The sequence below is a fragment of the Spea bombifrons genome, chromosome 5 (genome assembly GCF_027358695.1).
Source record: "Spea bombifrons isolate aSpeBom1 chromosome 5, aSpeBom1.2.pri, whole genome shotgun sequence".
Lineage (NCBI taxonomy): Eukaryota > Metazoa > Chordata > Amphibia > Anura > Pelobatidae > Spea > Spea bombifrons.
The window spans coordinates 78,510,668-78,530,579 of NC_071091.1; the positions used below are offsets into that span (position 1 = coordinate 78,510,668).

At 37.7% G+C, this 19,912-nt stretch overlaps 1 protein-coding gene across 1 annotated transcript in view; it reads right to left on the minus strand.

The window, feature by feature from the left end:
• Positions 1–13,785, minus strand: part of EMILIN2 (elastin microfibril interfacer 2) — a 30,947-nt gene extending 17,162 nt beyond the window's left edge. Inside the window, exons 1-2 of the mRNA XM_053467880.1 lie at positions 13,401–13,785; positions 12,315–12,437 (exon numbers count right to left, since the gene is read on the minus strand). Of these exons, the coding sequence (XP_053323855.1) occupies positions 12,315–12,437; positions 13,401–13,546 (269 nt within the window). The 5' untranslated portion in view covers positions 13,547–13,785. The remainder of the gene's footprint in view (positions 1–12,314; positions 12,438–13,400) is intronic.
• Between the last annotated feature and the right edge of the window lie 6,127 nt (positions 13,786–19,912).

The following is a 19,912-nucleotide window of genomic DNA, read 5'->3' on the forward strand; positions in this document are numbered from 1 at the left end:
CAGGCTTCATGGATGGTCAATACACATACATAGTATATGAGTCTCAATTTGTCCTACTCATGGATGGTCATATGACATGTCTTCCATGAAAAACAGTGAACTATTATGTGATGGAATCTCTCCTTTAGATTAGGATAGTCCCATGGCTTTCCTTGGACTCTGGAGAAGATTTCCCACAAGCTTCTACTGTCTAAATGTTGCAAAATGTTGCCTTGACAGTTAATTTATACATTATGGTTGCTGATGGAGATTCAACACCATTCAACCTCAGAAACACCATAGGAGTATCACCTTCAACCTCTACATCTTGCCATACTGTAAACCGCATTCTTGGAAATATTTTACCACTGTTTTCACAGGATCAAACAAACAAAAGCCTTAATGCAAGATATTAAAAACAAACATAATTAAAAAAATTTAAATAGGGATAAAGGAAAAAAAACTATTTTCCTCAAGCTGCATACTACCAACTCTATTACAAACCCCATAAAAGTCTGTTAGAGTATTTCAACTGGAATATTAACTCCATGATTTAATAAAATAACTCCCCTAGGATGCAGCATGTTTATTATTTTTGGTAGGTTACGGTGTCTTTAATAAAAAGTCCTAGTCTGGATCTGACCTATGTTTCATTTTGAGTTAATGAAGGATATCATGACTTATTCTGAGAGTTAAGACGTGCAGCTGCTATGCATTACACTCAATATTGTGGTTTTGGTTAGAAAGCTTGGCAACAGTGGACTGTTTTAGATTTGACTGTAATCAGTTAGTGACATAAACAGCATCACTGTACATACCGCATACAGCTGCATCGACGAGTGATCGAGCGCGCTAAGCAGAGCCTGCTCACTGAATTGCACAGTTATGGATCGGTTACCAGGCACTGCAGTTTTGCCCCTGGCTAATAGGTTAAACTGTTAAGCCGGTTGGTGGTGACAACAGCAGCAAGAAGGAAGTAAATGCCCTGTGACTTATGGCTTTAATATTGGACTACAGCCGGAGTTGATTGCCTACCACCAGTGGGAGCCTGCAGGAGGCCCACACCTCCGTTTCCTGGGACAGAACTTCCTCAAACATTTTAATTTACAGCAAAGTAGCACTGTTTATGTAAAGCTTCTGGCACACATTTTCCTTATTCCTGCCCAGACGCTGACACTTTACACGGCCTAAATGAGAGCCAGACACCCCAGAGCTGAATCCTGACACACTGCGGCGAAATTAATTGCGTAATAACAAGATCATTCCAATAACATTCTGAAAAACCAAGTGCCATATAAAACGCATTATGAAGATTAACAAATAGCTATCAAAAGGCATGGAGGTATATTGCATTCTTTTTTTTAACCATGACAAATGCCATGCACTGGCAATGAAATACATTAATAATACGTCTTCATGTCAGACATAATTTGCACAAAATGTAGTAAGAAGGGGACTTGCGCAGTACAGTTTAGTTCTCAAACTAGTCATATGAACTATTTTAATTGATTTTAGAATAAGTGTATCTCCTAAAAACGTGCAAGAAATATTTGACTTTTTCATGCTTGAAGTTAGAGGAAGCCAGGTAAAGGGTTAACCGAGACAGACAGACAGAAGTCTCAGTTTCTTACTTCAATAACTAAAGAATGCCTGCACCAATTTGCATGCAGTAAAATGCATTGGAGTCCACAAGAAACGGATTCCAACATATACTTAACATGAACATTGGGCTGGAATGTAACTTTAAAGGGATTTTTAGATTTACCGAGGTCTATCTTGCACTGGGAGCGTCAATATAGGAGGAAAACACATTTTTAAGCAATGGTTCTCCTATTTAAATTTGTTTTTTTAATCTATAGTCTTTCCACACTGGAATATTAACCTGGCATTGACCTCTACCTAGATGCTGCCTGCTCACCTGTGCAGGACTAATCCAATAAGAAGTCTTTTGGACCCATCTTTGAATGCTGCCAGGATCTGGTGTACAGAATTTGCACAAGCTGTGTTCTGGACTTCCATGCCCTATGCAAGCAGCAGTCACATCAAATATCAACCATTTCAAGAACATCTGGAACCATGACTTAACAATGATGACACACGGAATCCATAAAGCTTTTTATAATTAAATGGCAATGATGTCAAGTGTAGTTCACCAGTATTTTAGATTCATAATAGTTTCAGTTGGGTGGTTCTCAATATGGGATGGTCCAGAAACATTTACTGTAGCTTGTCGACATAAAGGGCACTGACCTCCTGCACATACTGTACAAGAGTGATGAGTAACCTCAAACCAGTATTCAAATGTCGCACATCAATATTTTAGGATAATACTTGCTACAATTGTCAGTGAAGTAAAATGTAATGTTTTTGTTTTCCTTGTGACCCTTAAAAGGTGAGTTTCACTTCCCAGTGACTTCAAAACTAGATGGTGTGAGGTTCCATAGTATTACATTACAGAAAGCATTACGAGGTTGCCTGTTCCTTTGCTTGAGATTTATTGAAATGAAAACTAATACTAATTCCAGTTACGGCAATAAGAAAGTGAATACTTACTGTACCCACCCCATCTTCCTAGGTAAATTTGCTTCTCAAGAGAAATACTTTTAGTAAATAACTCATTGGATAATTTGCCTTCTAAATATACAGTTACCGTCTAGAAGCATGTCATGGTCCTTTTTCAAGAACATAAGGAACTTTCGTTACACCAATCTAACAAACTACAGGTCACTCCTGGAAGTACATTTTCTGCATTTCATTTACAGAGCTATAACCCAATATTAAAAGAAAGAATATAGTTTTACTGATTATATGAAAGAAAAACTGACCTCACAGAAGATTAGGAGACTAGGAGATCCTACTCTACATTCTACTGTAGATCCTAGATTAGCGTTCATTAAAGGGACATTAAATGGACACTCCAGGTTCTACTTGGAAACAGTGTCTACAGTCTATAATCTATATAGAGCTGCTTGAACATCTTAACCTGGTGGGATCGTTGTCGAGTTAAACTTTTAGCAGAAACCTGGGGCTAAGTGGTTTGGAGAAATGGAAATCATTATACTTTTCCTCTTCCTTGACATCGTTTGACAGAACTGCTAATTAGTGCCAGTAAAATTTGTTTCAGTGTTTCAACACACTATATTATGAATGCATAGGAAAAAACATGATAGAAATATTTTCCAAAGGATATCCATTGTCTTTGTATTTTGCTTGTAGTTACTGTGCCTAAAAGCGACGGTGAAACGGAATCAATGTCCAGACCATATTATATTCAGCCAACTGATCCTTCAGCTCACCGCACCCTTCTCTGTCAATCAAAGGTTAATCTTTCACACTAACAACTGCACTTGCAGTTTCCAGGACAGTGACTAATGTTATTTCTGGTTGTGGCCACTTGTGTAGTGAAGATATGTTGTGCATCGTGTCTCAGTGATCCCACGTGTGCAGCTGAGCAAAGCTGGGCTTGGAGACCATAGTAATATTGGTGGAACCAGAGAAACCAACTCCTAAACTACCTCTCAACTCCATTGAAAGATGATGCACACAATAAATGCTCGTCTGATAGCTTCGGCTTCAGTTCCAAGAAAATCTTTCCTACAAAAAAAAAAGCTTTCCTACAAGGAGCTTAAGTAAACCTTTTAATGCACTCTGTGGCATGCTAGGAAAAATAACCTTTAGCAGATCTCTCTGTACGTTAAATAAAAACCACACACAAATGTTTAAGAAGCTTTCTCATCTTACTGCAACAACCTAACAGGGCCTGCTCTTGTGTCACATGACAATTACGTTTTCCCTGAGAAAAAAAGTTGCATGATTAGAGAATTCTTTTTTTGGGGAAGGTCTTGACAGTTAATAGTTCTGGTAATAATGGTTCTAATTCTGCATTTGGTATCAACGGTTTAATCAGCACCTTTAATTGTCCGTTCTTTGGCTAAAAAAGGGTTACCACCACTTTTACTGACATAGCAATCAGTCCTTTGTTTTCAACATCCAAACTGGGATGTCTTTTGGAGCAAAGGCTTGCTATAATTAGCCTCAAGCCTCCCCAAATGTATATCTTTTTTTTTGCTTGCCAATAAAATAACAAAAGGAGGAGGGTATCAGGCAACCACAAACAAAGTCACGATGATGAATTATGATTTCTTTGTGGACTTTGGAGATTAGATTTCAGCCAAGTGGGATTCTCTTAAGAACCAGAGAAAATCTGCTAAAAAGGCGTATCTTTTGTTTCAGAAACTAAGAAACCCCAAGTGATTCAAACAACTGCACAGCGATGCTTCCAAATATTTGAAAAGAAAAACAGAAAATGAAAAGGGTAATTTTTCAACATATATCATATTGTATCTATGTATATTATAACATAAGATCATAAGAACCATATGAAAAAAAGAAGAGAAACAATTGTTAAAACAAAATATATTTTTCCCATTTACAGATATGGAAAAAAAATATCTTAAGTGTTCTTCGTCTTCCCACGTTACTTTCCAAACCTCATGCAAGGAATCCTTCCAGAATTCAACCTGACACTCGTGTTACAACGTACAACAGGAATGCAGCTAACTTATCTCTGTTAACTGTACTTGGTCACAGGGGAACAACTAGAGCTAACATTACAGTCACTTCTGCCTGTGCTATTTAAAAAATAAAATGTACACTAAGAACTTGGCCGTCTTAGCATAGCCGCATAATGCAGATGGAACAGTTGCTTTATGTGAATTCTAACAAAATAACACAAAAATCATCACTGATCTCATCAATAATGCCATAAAGCAGAAAGGCAGAGCCTATTTAAGGATTTTCCAGTTAAAACCCGCCTAAATCATAATCAAAAACTCTTCGCATAATATGTATTTTGGATCAACCTGTGTAAAGCTATGATGTCATGTGGTAGGATAATTAATAATACAAATTGATTGTGAAACCTCAAACATAAACAACTCGATGTACATCGCAGATTTGGAATTCGGGTTTACTGTTAATAAAATTAGATATTTTGCAGATAATGTTTAAAGGGCGGAGGCTAATTGAACAAAAGATAAAAGGAGAGTGGGGTGAGGGCTGAAACATTTTTGGGGTCACCACAAACTTTTTCCATTCTTACCAGGCCTGATCCCTGGCAGCCAATCAATGGGGCTACTTTTAAATATAATGGGTCCCTAAGGAACCCTCCCCTACTGGCCATGTGGTACCATAACCTATAATTATTCCTCATTTTCACACGCATACACGTCCACAGATTTTTTTGGAGGGGGTGTTATTAGCCCTGCGCAAGGGGTGGTTCATAGGTTGCATGATGCAGAGCATGGGTGGAGATAACAGATGGATGGGGCTAACATCTGAACAACACCCTTCTTTTACCAATGGTTGGACAGCAACACAGTTAGAGAGAGAATTGTCAGGAATTACATTTTCCCATGCTAATAAAAATGGCCCTGGGGGATAAATCCTGTTATAAAATCTGACAGCCTATACAAAATGGGGCAAAACAAATGCAAGTACAGCCTCTTGCCCCATGTTGTGGATGTTATCTGCCAGCATGCTGGGGACTATAGGGTGGCTACTAGGTTGCTGTTGTTTCCACATAAGGCAAGTCTACACCCAAACATATCTCTCTTGCACAGCTTCATGACTAAGGGTGCTACCAACGACCCAAAACAGCCAGACCTTATTGCCTCCTACCTGTGGAGGTATTTTGGCTAATTCTTCTAGGTGGAATTATTTTAATTCAGCCACATTGGAGAGTTTACCAGCATAAACTGACTTTTAAGGCAATATCACAGCATCTCAATCAGATTAGTAAGGACTTTGACTTGGTCACTACAAAACCTTAATTTTTTTTATTTTGAGCCACCCAGAACTGGATTTGCGTGTGTTCTTCAGAGCATTGTGCTGCTGTATAACCCAACTGCACTTGGGCTTGAGGTCACAAACTGATAGTCAGACATTCTGGTAGCAAGCAGAATTCATGGTTCCATCAATATTGTTTGACTGTTGGTATGATGTTTTTATTGTGGAATGCTGTGTTAGCTTTACGCCAGATGTATCGAGACCCATGTCTTCCAAAAAGTTCCACGTTTGACTCATCAGTCCACAAAATATTATCCCAAAAGTCTTGGAGGTCATCAAGATGTTTCTGACAAAAGTGAGACGAGCCTTTGTGCTCTTTTTGGCCAGCAGTAGTTTTCACCTTAAAACTCTCATTTTTGCATTGTAGAATCATAAACACTGAGGCCAGGTAGAGTCAGACAGCTTTTTTTCTTCTTCCACAAATCAAATAATATATATATATATATATATATATATATATATATATTTTAAATGCAATTGATTGGGATTTCAGTAAAAGAGACACTGTCTTTAAGTGATTACGCAATAAAACAAAGATTTATTAGGAGTCCCTATATAGTCCTTCCAATTTTTAAGTGATGAGCCATTACTAAAGCCTTACAATTGTATCATGGTTATATATTATAGTTATATATTGAAAAATAATATCAATGGTATAAGTGCACAAATATTTAATGTAAATACCAGTACATCATGAGCAGAACAAACCTGTAAATCAAACTGCAAAACTGAGGTTCAACTGCAAATCCCATGATCTTCTGCCAGTAATGGATTAACTAAAAATCCAATGCCTCCATTGTCCCCCGCAGACAACATACATTAAACTGAAACTAAACATTGTTTAGTCCTCACTGTTAAGTCCTCACTGTAACATTACAAAAAAGGTCTGTTCCAGTGAAAGTTAACATATGTTTACAGGTTCTAGTGCAACTATATTTAAATATTTGTTTTCCTTCTTAATATAATGTGCGGTCATGTGATCAGAAAATTGTTATTTTTCATAACTTTTCATAACTTCAACTTTACATTTTGGCAGGGTGCATCGTTCACATTCATTTGTAGGTATATTTAGCTTATATGTGTTACATTTACTAAGATATGGTTACTAGTATTTGCAACATTTCAGGCACGTATATTCAAACAGCAACTTTAAAGCCGCCTAGCTTTGGGATATAATAAACAGTCTAGTATCAAGAAGCTGTAGCTGGGAGTGGTTTCCTTGACAAAGGAAAGCCAACAGTGGTAAATAAGCAGTGTTTCCATGAGAAATACTACAAGCTGCCTCATGACATTGTGGGTTTTCTCTATGAACCCAGTCGGTGAGGAGCGTCGAGTGTATATGCATGTACCCTTCCCTGGGGACTTTCATGCACAGACACAGGAAGTGTATATACATACACTCCGTCCCTTAAGGGTGGGTTCGGCAAGAACCAGGCGGTGCCTTGGCCATGCCATAAATTAACTACAACGCCAACGTCAGCAATACATTTCTACATTAAACCTTCCATCTATAATCTAGGTAGGCAGAATATTTGTTCTTATAGACGTTTTCTTTGAACTGATGAAAATTGAGAAATTACGTCTCCACCCATTATTTACAGGGTTTATAAGCAGTTTTTTTGAACTCCACCAGGAATTTTCCAAAAATAACCAGATAATGGACAATGGATAATGGTTTTGTTAATGGACGACCTACTGTATATTTTATCTTTCAGCCACAGCCATAAAAAACCTTCAAATACAGAGCAGACTTTCCTTTGAACATGCAGATTTCTCACAGCTCAGTATGGTTTTGTACCAGGTTATGGGTGTAGGGTCAATTCATAGACTTTTTAAAATAATTTTACTAGCTACTTTCTTAACGAAACATCATTTATTCATATCTCATGTTATAATGAGAGTAGACAATGAAATGTAGGCCTATGACCTGGATCTAAGACCTATTGAGGTATATGACAGAAATTCAGGTTCAGGGCAGGATGGTGGCATGGATCCTATTATGGGCCAGTTTGCAGGAAAACAGTTGAAAAACATGATTTTCTTTCAATGCACTAGTTTGTGCCCGATCACAGCATGTCTGGGACGTCAGTGACATCACACAAACCGTAACACATGACACAACAGACATGGAATAGAGGTACACACAATACAGAACAACAGCCCAAATCAAGATGGTCTGGAGGTTTCTCTTTTGTAGTGCCATTAAGTACCATAAAAAAGATAAAGTCCCAAGTACGTGAAGAGTTAAAACTCACAGTAGGAGTCTAGTTCTAAACTTGCAAACATGGCATTTACAAAACCTAAGAATTGTGAAAATAAAAAAAACTGTTTAGAATTGCATATATGTAATTTCAGAGACACCGAACATAAAACGAAAGCCAATTTTATGGCCCAGTGCTAAATCCTAAACCTCCTACAAAGGAAACAGTGGCCAAATCTTACCCAACAAAACGACATATTCCTGAGAATGCCAGTATATACAAATAACAAGCCAAGTCAAGCCAAGCCAAGAAAGAGAGATCCAAGAATACAACAAGAAGTGAATAAAGAACAGAGCTTAAAACACAAACTAGTTTGTTAAAAAAAATTTGTGAATATGCATGAAACAGAACAGTAATGGAAAAGAGAAAAAATAGAAACAAAACCTCAATTGTGCATTAAAGGCTTGGATTCCACGATCTTGTATATTAAAACATTGTAACTGATAAACAAAAAGAAAATTCTTCCATGCAGAGGTTCAGTTACTTATGTGTCATGCCTGCCTGCAGCAGTAACACACACACAGCTTCCAAAACTGAGTAAGAACAAATAACTGGATGGAAAATGTGAATTTCATGAAAAAAAATAGGTGGTTACACTTAAAGGAACACTCCAGTCTTAGTTTCATACCGGAGTCCGTTTTGCATTTTACTGCACACATTTTTTTAATTATTGGAGTTGGAAAATGAGACATCTGTGTCCCCCTGGCTGCCTCAACTAAAGGACTACACATTTGTGTGTTTTCATATGCTCTGCCTTATGATATACAAAAACAATGTTGGTGACACCAGTGCACCACTGATATAACTTGTGTGTTGGCTTCTTTTTCATGAGTCCTCTGAAACCCGGAAGTGTACTTAAGTACAATTCTGGCACATGTGCTATAGTGCTCCGCCAAGGACAATGGGAGCCATCATTGTAGTCAATGATACAAGCAGCAGAGAGTTATAGCATTCAGATGTGCACACATATTTCAATGGGAGCTCCCCCTGACCTCAATGGGAATATACACCTCCTGGAAGAAATGGACTCCTATACGCATCAAATAGCCATGAAATGATTTTGGGTATAATACTACCTCCTATTTCTTCCAAAAATAAATGCTTTCTGCAATGTATAGACTAGCAATTTTCTGGAATACAAGTTGTAATGAATGGTTTTGTGATATATCTTCTTCATTCTCCAGATGGGCTTGGAAACATTCTTGCATTAAGTGCTTTGAGACAATACTTTTCAAACTCATAAAATCATTTGTGATCTACTCTTATATTAACAGTCCTCCTATTTCCGCTTATGATGGAGCCATCATGGGGTTTAGAGCTAAGACGTCTGCTTCATTCAAATGTTACATTACATTTATTTACATAGCGCCAGCAGTTTCCGTAGACCATAGGTCATCCTCGATGCACCCATTACGTCTTTATTACAAACACCCAACAGGCCCTGTTTTATGAATGCACCACTACTGCCTATAGTTAGATAGTATTCAATTAAACCTAAATATTTCCAGGCATTTAAACGGCATACACAGAATTCAATAACAATCCTAAAACCACACATGCATAAGCATAACTTGATCAAACACATAAAACACTTTGTTAATGGATAGCTCAAAGTTAATTTCAATTAAGCTGCCCATCCTTGTGACACCAACTGCGCTAAATTGCTTTCATGAAGGTTACGGTGCAAGTTGGCTTTTATGTCTTCTGCGGTAGCTCCTGTTGAAGCAATCATAAAAGTTGGCAGGACAAGTAGCCAAAGGATAAAAGACGATATATAACGTTGTTGTACGATTAAATGATTGAATATCTCCACTTTAATACACATTATTACATCTACTGTATTTTCCAGCAAACATAAGAGCTGCCAGTGGTCATTTAATATCATTGCATTGACTGGTGTCGTTCATTTTGGTACGTGTTCATGAAAGGAATAATAACCTTTCTAGATCGTGCTAAAATTACCCACATCTGTTTGAGTTTCCTGTATTGTTTCCAGTGATGGATAGTTGTGTCTCCTTCGCTTTACGTTTAAAAGGGGCACAGCATATATACATATTTACCTCCATTAAAGTATAACTCATTGTGAAATGGTGACAAATTTGGGAGTAACACTGTTTGATTAGGAAAGCAGTCAGCTGCCACCGACAATCCAAAAAAAAAAAAAAAAAAAAGAAGTTTTTAATATTTGCCTGTTTTCCACAAAATGAAAACACTACTTTAAAACAAACTGTTCATTCATGTTCACAGGCACATTACATGTATACCAAATTTTAGACTGCATAAATAAGCCGGCAATTTGGAAAAGGACAATAAGATAAGTAAAACAGCTGTTAATACTGTTATTAGCCAATTTTCCTTAATAGTTGATCATATACTGTTACAGCATTGCATATGGCTAGATTCAAGCAACAGCTATTAAATGGTTAAAAAGCAATGTGCAGAAAGCAAAGCTGGGTATCACAAGATACATCCCGTGCCATAGAAACAATCTCATCCATAGCCATAAATGGCAAAATATAGTTTTATTGCTCTTTGTCTCAGCATTACTGAAGCTGAATGTGTGACGTTGCCCTGCATTCTCCTCTTCCTCTTTGTGTGCATCACCCCGTAGCAGTTACCCTTGATGAGTATTTAAATTCCATTCCAAATTTGCATCCTAAATCAGGATTTGCATGAGAAAAGGCTTCATGCAGCTTCCCGGTCAGTGCAACTTTAAAGGCTAGATTGTCTTTCCCAAGAAAAAAATGCCACGAACATCACACGGCATGCAAAAACTATTCACCCAAGACATGCCATTGTATAAAGTTACACAAACACTAAATATTTGTATAGTTTTATACTCTATTAGTTCAAATATATGGCTGATTAATAAAAGGAGTGGAAGAACTAATCACACTACAAGTTGTAGATATAATTAATAACATTGTATAAAACATTGTGCTTCAGGCCTTTAATTAATTCCAGATAGAGGCAGCTGTCAAATATTTTAGACACATTTATTTGTAATGTATATGTTCATTAAATTATTATTTTTTTTTTAATTCACGGCTATGCTTTGTGTACAAGGGTTCTCAGAAAGCATTTTTATTTGTCACGTACAATGCAATGGATCAGCATGACCATAAAAATGGAAGCTTTATTAAAGTAATTGTTAGATGTGCAAAGTGTGTGGGGGGTCTAAATGAGTTCATGCTGTGAGATTATTTTCAATACATGGTCCAGTGACATTACCCTCCACCATAGTGTCATCCTAGGGTTGGGAACCAGCAGCAGATAAAGGAGCCAGCAACTGGCAGATCCCCATAGTCCATTCCAGGAATACTTAAGACAGTCCCTTAGACGCAGGTTTATTTTACAGCAATGGTAACAGATATGTTCCTTAAAAAAGTGTCAGGGGAAAACACAGTACTCTAATACAAAGGTCGAGGGTATGCATCAGAGGTTGCCCAAGACTGGATGGGTCTACAGATATGAGCCAGGGGCAGTGATATTTTCTGTTTCTGTACTATGACAAAACTTACTGTAACTTACTGTAAGTCTTTGTAAGACTCCTCTTACTGTATCGGGTTGCTAAATATAATGTGCACAGTAACTAATTCCCCTTTCCCAGAGCCCAAAGTTTTCGTCAATGCTCTACTCCATATTGCATCAAATCCTTAAAGAATAACTCACTTCTCTTTCCTTTCCAAGAACTAAGAAGTATCTCAAAGATTGTGGGTTATGTATTAAGGTGTCACGATCACAAAAGTTTGTTAAAAATGTGTCGTGTCAGCAACACATGCACCACAAATTTGATATTGTGCCTTTTTGTTTCCAGATCTAACGTAAGAAATTGCGTGTATTTCATAAAAAAAATATTGTTGTTGTATCACATCCATATGTATAATAGTTGTGGTTCCACTTATACTAAACCATCACGTCGCAGGCAATTTTTAGGCATACATAACATTTTATTTATAGAGGGCCAGCAGATTCTGTAGCGCGATTAAAAGTCCCATTGCCCCAAAATCACATGAACAATGTTATCCACAGGTGAGGTGCTGTTTCCATCTCTGACACCGACAGGTTATATACCAAAAATCAAAGCACAAAACTATCCGTTAAGGTAGAATTACAGATTTATAGACGCATAATCATATTGTTTAAGGCTTCTTTTAAAAGAACAGGGTTTTAAGTATCTGTAAAGCTATTGTCAGACCTCCGCACACCAGTTTCTCCTTTACTTACATCATTATGGGCTGACAGTGTATCTGGTTCCATGCACACTTGTACTGAGGTTGAATAAAGCTCTCGGTTCCATCCATGACAGTGCAGCTCACATTCTTGTTCACTATATAGGCGCACCAGTTCCTACAGAGGATACATTCAAATAAACAGCCATTAAAACACTTATATGTAAAATAGAAAGCTACAGGAAATACATTCACTTCTGTCCCATTTGTATAGAATCTGATAAAACCTTAAATAGGGTATTTGGGTTGCTAAATTGAATGGTCCTTTTTGAATGGGAGGTTTTAACATTGAGGACAGTGAACCTCTTTTGTTCTGCATGTGTTAATGCACAAGATGTGTTTCTTTAAAGGAAAAAATGCTGGGGTGTGTGTGTAATTGTTCAGGAATGCTGGAAGCCACTGGCTGCAACAGAATGATTACTGAGACCAGTTGTAGCCATTGTCCACTAGTCCAATTCAGTCATTAGAAAACTGTAAAAGCTCTTTACGGCGTGTTATAAGCTCTAATAGTATAGCAGATAATGCCCTTCAGAACCCAACACTTTTAGATGCCCCATAATGAGAACATTATTTCCATTATTATTATTATTATTATTTTCAATGGTCCATTTATTATCTCAGAATCCCACCTGGATTTGAAGGTAGTCCTATAATTACTGGATTGACCAACAAATTATAGGTCTTTAACCCCTTTGTACTGTGAATCCATGTACAAACTGAACCCATTGAATGACACTATAAAATAACTGCCCCTGGTCAGCAACCTACTACTCTAGCCTTTTAGAAGATATAGCCATGATTTAATTTCCAAACCCACTAGGCGACCTCACCCCCCCCCTAGTGGCACATGTGGCTTATACTGGTGAATCTTTACACCAGTAAGTAACGTGTGCAACTGGAAACTTTCTGAAACTATGCTTCTAGCCACATCTACACATGGGACAGATCTGGACAATTCCCACCATCCATAGCCAAACTTTGGCTGTTTGAGCATGATGGGAGTCGTGCTTCATGATCAAGAACCAGCAGGTTGAACATCCAGGGTTATGCTAGAAGCAAGTGGCAGATATAGGGCACTTACTTCCCCCTTTGGCTTGGTCGGTGGTAAGTGAGGTGTGGGGTGGCTTCACTCCAGATAATCCCACTGAAGATCACACAGAGAAAAATCCACAGCATGGTGGGTCTGGTAACATCCTTTCTGAAGCGCAGCATCAGGACTGGTCTCATCTCAGAAAAATAAAAACTGCCCAGGGATTAAAGTTTCCCCGAAATGATCAAATTAGAAAGACACGGTGGAGTCTTTAGCTCCAAGGGAGAACATAGGAGAATCTTGCCTTCTTCTGAACAGATTAGCAAATCCTCCAAAAGTAAAATGCAATAATCCCGACTAGATTCCTCAGAGCCTCTGAGATCCTCTATAACAGAGAACTTCCCTCTGCCTGGGGATGCCTTTCTTTAGTCTCTAGAAATCTGCTCCACTTCATCCTTCCTCTCCACACCTCCTCCTCCTTCTCCTCCCCCAGAGGTCCCCGTGACGTCATATCTCCTAGATTAGCTGGCTGCTCTGGGACTCCTTGTTGCTGAAGTTGGTGGATGAGAAGTCTTCCCCAAAAACTAAAATCTCTACATCCCCTATGAAGAGCTGCAGCCTTGAAAGAAAAAATTACAGGGTTAATGGCTGTCTGAGTGAGACTCCCCTGCCCAGAGCTGGAAGACAGCCTTGCATTTTCTTCAAATTATACATTTAACAAGTGCTGGTTTGGCTTGGAGTAGCTCTTTCTCCGCGAATTATGTGCGGCTAAACTCTGCAAAAATGTGCCTTAAAAAAGCAGACAGAAATGATATGTAAAGCCCAGGAAATACTAAATCTGCCATTAACCCTTTATACGCACAGTGCCACAAAACTATATACTCTCAATACATCTAATACACGCATGTACGTATTCAACATATTAAACTGTAGTACCACACTGCTCCGCTTTAACCCTTACATAACCAAAAACAGTAAAATGTTCACATTAAACTGTCAACAGCTGCCTTTCATCACGTCTTGACTTCATTTGTTTATCTTAAAGTGCACCCAAAGTTAATTTCCACTGTAAATGGTTACATGGTCGGGGTCGTACACGCTGGAAATGTGTCTTTCCCACGCTACAGTTATTTCATGATATCCCTTAGTCTTAGTGTATGGTTCAGTTGAAGCCTCTGTTTGAATATACACCTATATCTGAGGTACATCTGAATGAGACCCAGCCTGTATAGGGACTCTGGGGCCCTTACAGTGCCACAATGGGAGTGTTGGGTGGGCTTTAAAAAAAATAGGCCCTTAGGGTAAAAAAGTGGGCTTTTTTTTTTTTTTTTTTTTTTTTTTTTACACATAGCGGCTGTACGGAAATAGACAATTGGCCTTTGCTCAGTACTTTATGAATTTGGGAGGTGAGGTGGGCTTTTTCACCATTACGGTCCTGACAGGATCAGGCTTATTTGTTGATACTGGCCTGGGGCTGAAACTTTTAGGCGATTGCCCCTAATACATTAGCTCACTTAAGACTATTACAGGTAAAACATAGTTTGATGCCCCTAGGAAGTTGTGACAATAATTATTTCCACTGTATTGGATTTTTGAATATTGTTATAGTTCCTAATATATTAAAAATGATTTAAAATATTTGTCCCAATTATCATTTTGGTGTCAAGGTGGTGTATTTTGAGCCATCAGTAGAAATACTTGGCACTTGGAATTGATTAAATGAATATAATTGTAAGTCTCCTGTTTTCCTTCTCCACCTTAAATAAAATAGAGCCGTTCAAAACTATAGTATTACTAAGTGGTGCTCTGCTATCAGTAACATTACAAAAATAATCTCTACCCAATAATCGGAACAAACCAATAGCTTCTAATTAAGAATGATATATATATATATGCTGCACGTCACAGGGCGTTAACACAAAGGTTAATAAATTAATATTTTGATCCTCTAGGGAACCTTCCTTTTAAATATGTTTGATTTTTTATGTTATTTAAAACAGCAGACAAGTACTATGTATGGAAATACCCGAAGTTGGGGTGTATTGAATAATGTGGTGCCAGTGGAGGGGTTGGAATTGTCAGCTCGGAGGGCAAACCTTATTGCCCATTTTTATAGAGATATGAATGCAGACCACACACACTCACACTATTCAATTTTGTTCAGTGCATTGAAAGAGACTGAATAAAAGACCCATAGAAAGAACACAGAACAACAATCAAGTATGATGAAAGTCCCATGAAAATTCTTTATTAACGGCTATATTAAACCAGAGCAGACAGACAATATATAAAGAAAATACAAAACATTTATATGCAAAAATATGGATTGTTGCGGTCGTGTAAAATGTGCTGTGTGATTTAACATAGAAAATGTGACTATAAATAATGAATAAACATATCGCTGCTGGATGTGTAATAAGTTAGCTTATTGTGGGAAACCCCGTGAGTCGTCTAGGGAACACATTACTAAACCATAATTTTTTCCAGACTTTTATCTAAATTTGAGTCATATATTTAAAGCTGTTGCCATGAGCAAAAATGATAACGTCAAAACAATACACGGTGTAGCAATAAGTAGAATGGCTAAGTTAAAGGGGAAATTCTATTTAATTGTTATGTTAAGATTGCATAGGGATCTGGAGAAGTAACACACTGGAGTAACCGTACAGGAGACAAGGCTTCCATCATAGCTAGTAAAACAGATATAATGGTGTGTGTGCACACACCAAGGAAAGCAAGATGAGAAGCAAGAAGCCATGTTTTGACACCATCAGATCCATGCTTATTTAAACTCCCCTTAAAAAAATGAATAATTAAAATTAAGAACTAAACTCGTTTCATAATAGGTGCTTGGTGTTAAGGTACTTGACATGCTCTACCCTTTTATTCAACTAGTGTTAAATATATTTTTACTATAGTTGCCAGATTATATTCAAATTCTCAGGGCCCATTTTTCTAAGAGAAGTCAACCATACGTTGCTCAGTATAACATACACACCACATCTAGTAAATATTTATTAACAGACTCACTTTGTATTCATATTTTGTATTATACAACGACTAAGAGATGTGCAATTAAACTTCTGAGACAATCATTTCGATCCAAATAGGATACATACACAAGGAGGAGCTCTGTGTACGCAGCCCGCGGGTGGCAGAGCATTCAATAGACATGAGTTGGAACCAGTGGTGTTTTAGTGAAACTAGCTCTAGGGGCAGTAGCTCTTCTGTTGGATAACTGGGAACCAATTGCCCTATTGGAAGATCAGACTCCCTGTAGTGCCAGTAAAAGGAACCTCAGCACTATGGAGGACCCAGCACCATGTAGCTTTAAGAAATAGCACTAGGATATGATGTCATATCCTTGTAGTCAGCAGTTAAGACCGAATTGCAGAGGGGGGGAACTGGTGCTGTCCTGGGATTAGGCCTAGAGCAGCTCCAAAAATAAATATGGAACTATTTCTAACACGTGGGTTGTCTACTTAAAAATAAAGTTTAACCAAGTAAAGTGTAAGAATACCAGGAGGTATATACTGGAGTGAAAAATGCTTTGTATCTAGATTGTAAGCTCGTTTGAGCAGGACCGTCCTCACCTGTTGTTTCAGTCAAATTGTTATGTTTTATACTACATGTTATGTCCCGTCTACCCATTGTACAGCCCTACGGAATATGATGGCGCTATACAAAACAATAAATAATAGTAATTATATAGTGCTTCAAAAGAACAGATTGCTTTAGCAGATTTCAGCAGTAATGTAATCAAACCCCTTGTTTGAAACTGAACAATTGCTTGATAAGTGATAGCTTGAGGGTTTTTTTTTCCAGTTTTCTCAGTTTATTTATCACTTCAAAGTTCAGATATTGCTGCAAAATCCACTTTATCACATTAGTTGTCCTCCCTAGATATCAATTGAGACACCTAACAGCCAGTTACCCTTGTCTGAACAGGAGTCTCAATGCAGTACCTAGATTCCTGGATCTCTTTGTTTTCTGCATTGGATAATGATGTACGATCTACTAATGCAGACCATGCTGTTACATTAAAAGTAACGGAAGACATCTGGTGACCTAGGATATAAAATTGTTCACATATTCCTTGTTCCTTATTGGATTAATTAAAATAAGATGATCTAAAAATGTAACCCGTTTTAAAAGAGATACTACGTTTTATTCTCAAAAGAAGTGTATTGGCACAAAGTTATAACAGTGATGTTTGTATTGGTGATTACTGGCACCGGCAGCAATGCCAGGTGGTAGCACCCCAAACATAGTCCTAAGTAAATCACCAAAGGATCAGGCAGTGGATAACAGATAACAATTAGGAGACTATCATAGTTAAAACTGAGGGCTACTAAATCATTGCCAGTCTTTTGAATGGGGAAGGGGGGGTGGCAAGGGGGCAATCACCTCCTTGGGTGCTTTGGTTTGAAGGTTTGTTTTTCCTTTTTAATTTGTTGGATACCAGGGTGGGAGGCAGAAGAAACGGGGAGTGGGGATTGGAGAAATGAATATTTGATCATTAAAATGCTGCATTCAGAATTCATATATCTAAAGCTAATGGGTAGAAGTGATGGCAGTATTAAAGTAAATATATTTTTTTTAAATAAAAAGTAACAGATCTGGGAAACAGTCTGTACCTAGAGAATGTCACTCTTAATTATCACCTAAGTTTTGGTTTAGGAAGGCCAAAAGGCTGTCTAACTGTTTTGTAAAGGGTGCAATGTACATGAAAACATATGCACACTAACAATACAGTAAATTGTCATACAGTGTATTAGATATGATGTGGGAACCTGACAGTGTGCCCTGTAAACTCCCCGACAGCTGCTGTTGAATATCATGGTATGCACTGAAACAAGCGTGGGAATGCTAGGATTGAGAATCATTTCACCATCGCAAAAGGGCTGTCATTGAGTTAGAGGTTTCTCTGGTGTAGGTCTAGAATCCTCCTCACTGATGTAGGTCTTTTTCTATAAGATCAGCCTCTTTGTGGAAAAATAGAAAGCAGCGCAAAATGTAAGAATTATGCGTTAACGATCCTTAATAAGTTCAAGACCTAACCAAAAAGTTTAAGACCATTACTTAAACAGCTTTTGCTTTAGTTGCAATATTTATCAATTCTTCCTGTGAAAAATGGCCAATGTATCAAGAAGCACAAATAGTACAAAAGATGTTGCTGATCTTTTTTCCCTTTTGGTATTGGTAGTTTTTGAAACCATGTTTGAATGCTTGACCAGAAAGTCCCTTTAATCAGGGACCCTTCTAAAATAAACTAATTGACATTATAAATGACATATTTAATATGTGCTTGTGGTTAAAAGGTAATCTTTGGCAAAACATTGACAAAGATGCAAGTTGTCCTCCGATATGCACATACAGTATATGTCCAGGACATGATATCTAAGAGTAATATCTTAAAATAAGTTAACTGGGCACCACGCTAATGGAACACAGCTGAGTTTGCGGTGATGTAGCATTCCACTCGCTTGACTCCACACACTGCCCTTGTGATACGTTGAGAGGCACCAGTTGGTGTTGCTCTTCAACTGCCTCCCAGTAATGGCCTTGATATCTACTCGCATGCAATGCCAGGGGGAGGTTGTGATAATACTGGAAATGCTAGAGTAGCATACATGGCATTACTACATACATACATACTATGAACTCGGTTCTTATTAGGGAGCACACAACAAACTTACAAATAAGTTTTATATTCCACTTTGTATCTTCAGTCTAGTCCTGTATATAACATTACCATTAGCTTGGCAATCAGAACATATTGTATTTGGTGTAAGTGTGTTAAAGCAAAAACAATTAGTCACTGTTACTATTCTTTAAAAAATCATTAGGTCTGCTGGTAGCAGAAACCTACTAGCACATTTGTGGAGGTATGTAAATAACATCTGCTGCTTTCTAACTTTGTATGCCATGTTTAAAGATATCTCAATATGTATGAATAATACATGAAAACAGAGAAAAAGGTAAAATTATTTCTTTGTCCACAGTATAGATAACTTGAGAAATAGAGTGGGGCATAATTGCAATTAAATTAGCAAACAAAATTGCTCCACTATTGTGTTTGCTCCAAAATACCTTTAAAAGGTTGCACAAGTCTTGCAAGAACGTGGGGCACTTCAAATCATTGTCAAGTTCCGTTCAAAGAAATCAGGGCTGAATATTAGCCATGTAGTTTGCTGTTTACTTTGTTGTGTAAATGAAAACCAGTATAAAATGCCTGTCTAAACAACAGGAAGCCCGTGGGGTTTTTCGTTCTAAAATAGTACACACAATCAAGATAAAGGTAAGACTGGAGCCAACACATGAAGTCATGCTTCGAATATCTGCTTAGCTGGTCAAGAAGAAAATGGATAATCTGTTCCAAAACAAGTCTTTTGTAATAGCAGAAAACAACAGGAATATTATGTTAACAGGCAACAGAAGAAAGTACTTCACGTGTGTGAAGTTACATTCACTATTGTATGAGGATCATTAAATGTGTTTGGGATTCCATGTTCACTATTCATTTCCTAATACCCAGCTGCAATAGTCACTTCAACACTGAT